Here is a 4,653-nt window from a genome sequence, read left to right as displayed (position 1 = left end):
GTGCACAGAAACAGGTTCTTGATCGGAGAGGATTAGTTTTGGATTAAAAAACCAGTGGTCAGTCCTGCGTTAAGAATGAAAGATCAATTCATTAAGCCCTCAGGATGTCTCAATTCAGACGTCCATTACATCCAAAGTGTTTTACATAACTTTGCAGGACAGGACAAAAAACACACAATGTTAATCAAATCAAATCCATTCAGTTTATTTAGTCGAGGTCTCCAGGATTAGATCTCGGCTCAAGAAGTCAACCAAGGGCAAGCAGCTTGTTCAACCATATCAATCATGTTTTTACCTCAACAGCGGCCTGCCTTTCAGCCCCTTATAGTGTGTGAGGCAGCAGAATGGCAAAGTGGCTAAAAGACTACCTGAGTTTTGGCAGGAGGATGCCGCCTCAACCGCCCAAACCAGACTACACAGAGAGTGACATCCTCAAAGCCTACCGGGCCCAGAAAAACCTGGATTTCGAGGACCCTTACGAGGACTCGGAGAACCGCTCACGAAACGACTCCGGGACATCAGACTCTTCCCAGTCCCATCCTGCTTTTGGCGGCTCTCCGCTGAAATCCGCCAGCCTGGACCTGAAGGTGGTGTCCCCCAAACACCGGCTCATCAAGGTGGAGTCCCAGGACCTGGGGAGGACCAAGATCCTCCTGAGCGCCGTGTCCTTAGAGGAACACCAAGAGCCTGTGAGTCTCCAGTCTTTGTTATTCTTGTTCCGGCATTAACCGTAATTTCCAAACCCCACAGACCGCTCAATCGTATTGATTGGCCCTGTAGCCTGTAGCGAGCGAGTGACTGGTAATATGTGTCAGAAATATGCATTGCTTCAATCCATCACATTGTGTTTGAAGAGCCACAGAAATGGCCTGCCCCGGTTGGCTAATGGGAGGAAACCTTATTGATGGGCTGAATGGATCATTGAGTGGGTGGGTGGATGGTGGTGGTGGTGGTGGGGGGGGTCATGGTCTCCGGGGTTTATGTCCCTCTATAAATAATAAATGGCGTTTGGTTTATCAAGCAGAGGGCCCCCCGCGTGAACACATGGTGAGGCCATAAAAGGCGTTATAGCGTATGTACGCTGCCACTTGTGGTGCCATCAGCCCCTGGTGACAAGCCCTCCTTGGATCCGTACAGTAGACTTGTGTGTTGGCAGTAGAACCCATGCACAGCTGCGCAGAGAGAGAGAGAGGGGGGGGGGGAATGCAAGAGAGTTGAGAGAGAGAGGGGGGGGGGAGGAGAGGGAGAGAGAGGGGGAGGAGAGGGAGAGAAGGCAAGAGCGTGATGGGGGGGAGGCAAGAGAGTGAGGGGAGAGGGGGGAGAAAGCAAGAGAGTGAGAGAGGAGGGGGAGGGGGGGTGGAAGAGAGTAATGAGTGTGTTTGTGTCTGTCGATGGTTGAAAGACAGATTAGAAGGGGGCGGAAGGAGACATCGCAGCACATTGATTCGGTTGACACCAATCAGCTGACAGACGACCAGCCAGTCAATGAGCAGATTGAGGGGTTTCTCTCTCACGGCCAGCCGCCGGCCGCAGTTCAAATCCATCGCTTTTTTTCCCCCAGTGAGAATGCCACAAGTTCAAGACTCCTAACGCTGGCGTCGATACCATCTCTGGAGCCCCACCGGCCCCGTTAATGACTCAGCCTGGATGTTGTGTTCTGTGGGGCTCTGTGGGGCCGTCCACGGGACTAATTAACATTGTAGATTCCTCCTGCACGTCGATAACTTGTTAGAGAATCAACATGGGATTGGATGTAATTCTGTGTGTGCGTGGCATACCTCACAGGGCTCTGGTGCATACCTAACAGGGTTTTGGTGCGTGCCTTGGTTCAATCATCGTGTGTTTGTGTGTGCACGTTTGGGCGTGCGTGTGTGTGCAGGTGTCTGTGTGTCTGTGTGTGTGTGTGTGTGTGTGTGTGTGTGTGTGTGTGTGTGTCTGTGTGTCTGTGTGTGCACTCGTGTGTGTGTGTGTGTGTGTGTGTGTGTGTGTGTGTGTGTGTGTGCGCGCGCGTGTGTGTGTGTGTGTGTGTGTGTGTGAGACCATATGGCTGCCTTTGTAGTTGTCAGTATGCCAGATGACCACTGATTCCCTCCTGTCTGGAGAACCAAATGCTCTCTCCAACAAACCTGTTTATTGTCTTTCTGCTGGCACACCAGCTAACAAACCTATTATTTTCTGACAGCTTAGTTTCTCATTCCATGTTGGTTTCAGATGTGAAAATATTTTGTCGTTTTGACAAACTGTCGTTTCTTTGATATAGAATTAATTGATTTTGGGGAGATGGAGCTATTTTTGACATCCTGGTGTATACTATTGGTTTTTGTTTTGTTTTTTTGTTTTTTTGACCAATATAGTAACCCAAATGACAAACATCGGTACTATCTGCTTTTTTATAAAGAATTTAGATCACCAGGTGTTAATTTAGTTATTACATGGTAAATTGGTAATTACATAATCTTATTTTTATACTGTCTCTATCCCATTAAAGCAGAAATGCCCTGAAAACATAGTGTTTTTAGGGCATTTCTGCTTTAATGGGATAGAGACAGTAGAGATTGACAGGAAGGATGGGTGAGAGAGAGGAGGATAGAGACAGTAGAGATTGACAGGAAGGATGGGTGAGAGAGAGGAGGATAGAGACAGTAGAGATTGACAGGAAGGATGAGTGAGAGAGAGAGAGAGAGACAGTAGAGATTGACAGGAAGGATGGGTGAGAGAGGGGAGGATAGAGACAGTAGAGATTGACAGGAAGGATGAGTGAGAGAGAGGAGGGTAGAGACAGTAGAGATTGACAGGAAGGATGGGTGAGAGAGAGGAGGATAGAGACAGTAGAGATTGACAGGAAGGATGAGTGAGAGAGAGGAGGATAGAGACAGTAGAGATTGACAGGAAGGATAGGTGAGAGAGAGGAGGATAGACAGTAGAGATTGACAGGAAGGATGGGTGAGAGAGAGGACGATAGAGACAGTAGAGATTGACAGGAAGGATAGGTGAGAGAGAGGAGGATAGAGACAGTAGAGATTGACAGGAAGGATGGGTGAGAGAGAGGAGGATAGAGACAGTAGAGATTGACAGGAAGGATGGGTGAGAGAGGGGAGGATAGAGACGGGAGGAGAGAGAGAGAGGAGGATGACATGTAGGATATGTGGACGGGCACCCTGCGATTACATGGCTGACGCCTTAGTGTGCTACGCAAGCTCTCTGTAATTACACAATCTTAACATGTCATATTGTGATCCACTACTGCAGTGTCTTATTGTGTGTGTGTGTGTGTGTGTGTGTCCAGGTGGTGCCCTCAGCTCCAGCCGTAGGGGACACAGATTACTCCGACCCGTTCGATGCACGCCTGGACCCCCGGCCAGAACCTGACCTGGGCCCGGTCCCGTACGAGAACAACGGCTACATGGAGCCCTTCGAGGCCCAGCGGGTCATCACAGGTCAGTCTGAGGACCCTCATTTTACACTCCAGAGCCAAACCGAACCGAACCGAGCCGAGCTGAGCCGTACTGGGCCGACCCGGTTACTCATCCACCACAGTAGATGAAACAGCGCTGGGAAGGACGACGGGAAAGGAAAATATTGTTGTGGTCAGCCCTGCAGTGTGTTGATTTAATTCATACTAATATAATAATATATTAGATGAATAATTGATATAGTCAGGGCCGCCGCTACGTACACGCGTAGCACGCGCCCGGAGGGGGCACCGAAATAGCCTAATGATCATCATCATCATCATAATGATGAAATTATTTAAATTGAAGGTGAAGCACAACTACAATAGGCACCATTACACTATTATTAGACCACCATTAGTGCTAGCGTAGCGCTATCCATTTATCTCCCCCCCCCCCCCCCCCCCCCCACCGGTGCTTAGGGCACCCTAATGGCCGCGGCCTTGGATACAATAGCTAACCGGCCAATGGATTTCCTATGAGAGACGGGGTCAGAGTGAAACCAGAAAGTGCTGCTTTCAGGCACCGCCATCGTGTTCATAGCGACATCTGAAAATGACCTGAAATCACCCCCAGGGAGAAAAAACAACATAGAATATTCAGGAAGTCATAGTAATTTTTGCCAGATAAGGAATGAAATGTAACATGGGTATGGCAGGGTGTAGCAGCATGCTTTTTGGCACCAGCTCCCCGTCCTCCCCGTAGCCACCGCTTTCCAAATTCTCCTGGCAGGATCGCTCCCCAGGTGTGAAACCCGTTAGCGGTTTTCATCATTATCACACTCTCCCAGGCCCCCCAACTCCTCAGGGAAAAAGCAGCCTTCAGGCGCTCCTACAGAGCAGATCACAGGTAAGGTACTTCCTAAGTAGGTCACAATGGAGAATAATAAAATCCTGTTAAGTTTGTTGAGTTTTCCAGAGATTTTTTCTTTTTCTCCGTCTATCCCCTCCACTACGCCTGTACTCTTTCACCACACAGACTAGTCTGTCCGTGTGACTCAGACTCTCAGATACGCTTACACCACCCTTCAGAAATGTCTTGTGTTCCACACTGTGCTGTGTCTTATCTCTCGGTGTTACTCCATTCCATTGGCTCAGATCTATCTCTTCCCATTTGTCTTTTATGTTGTTACATCTCTCCCTCTCTCCCTCCCAGTCTCTCTCTCTCTCACACTCTCTCTTTCTGTCTCTCTCTTCCTCGC

General features: G+C 49.0%; 1 protein-coding gene across 1 annotated transcript in view; it reads left to right on the top strand.

The window, feature by feature from the left end:
* Positions 1–344: 344 nt before the first annotated feature.
* The window catches only part of shdb (Src homology 2 domain containing transforming protein D, b), a gene marked incomplete at its 5' end in the record, with an annotated part of 21,234 nt that continues 16,925 nt past the window's right edge, over positions 345–4,653 (top strand). The window contains 2 exon segments of the mRNA XM_080535718.1: positions 345–689; positions 3,287–3,437. Coding sequence (XP_080391844.1) covers positions 345–689; positions 3,287–3,437 — 496 coding nt within the window.

Source organism: Nansenia antarctica (assembly GCF_963989245.1).
Source record: "Nansenia antarctica genome assembly, chromosome: 7".
In the NCBI taxonomy this organism is placed as follows: domain Eukaryota; kingdom Metazoa; phylum Chordata; class Actinopteri; order Argentiniformes; family Microstomatidae; genus Nansenia; species Nansenia antarctica.
This window is presented reverse-complemented; position numbering and strand designations above follow the sequence as displayed.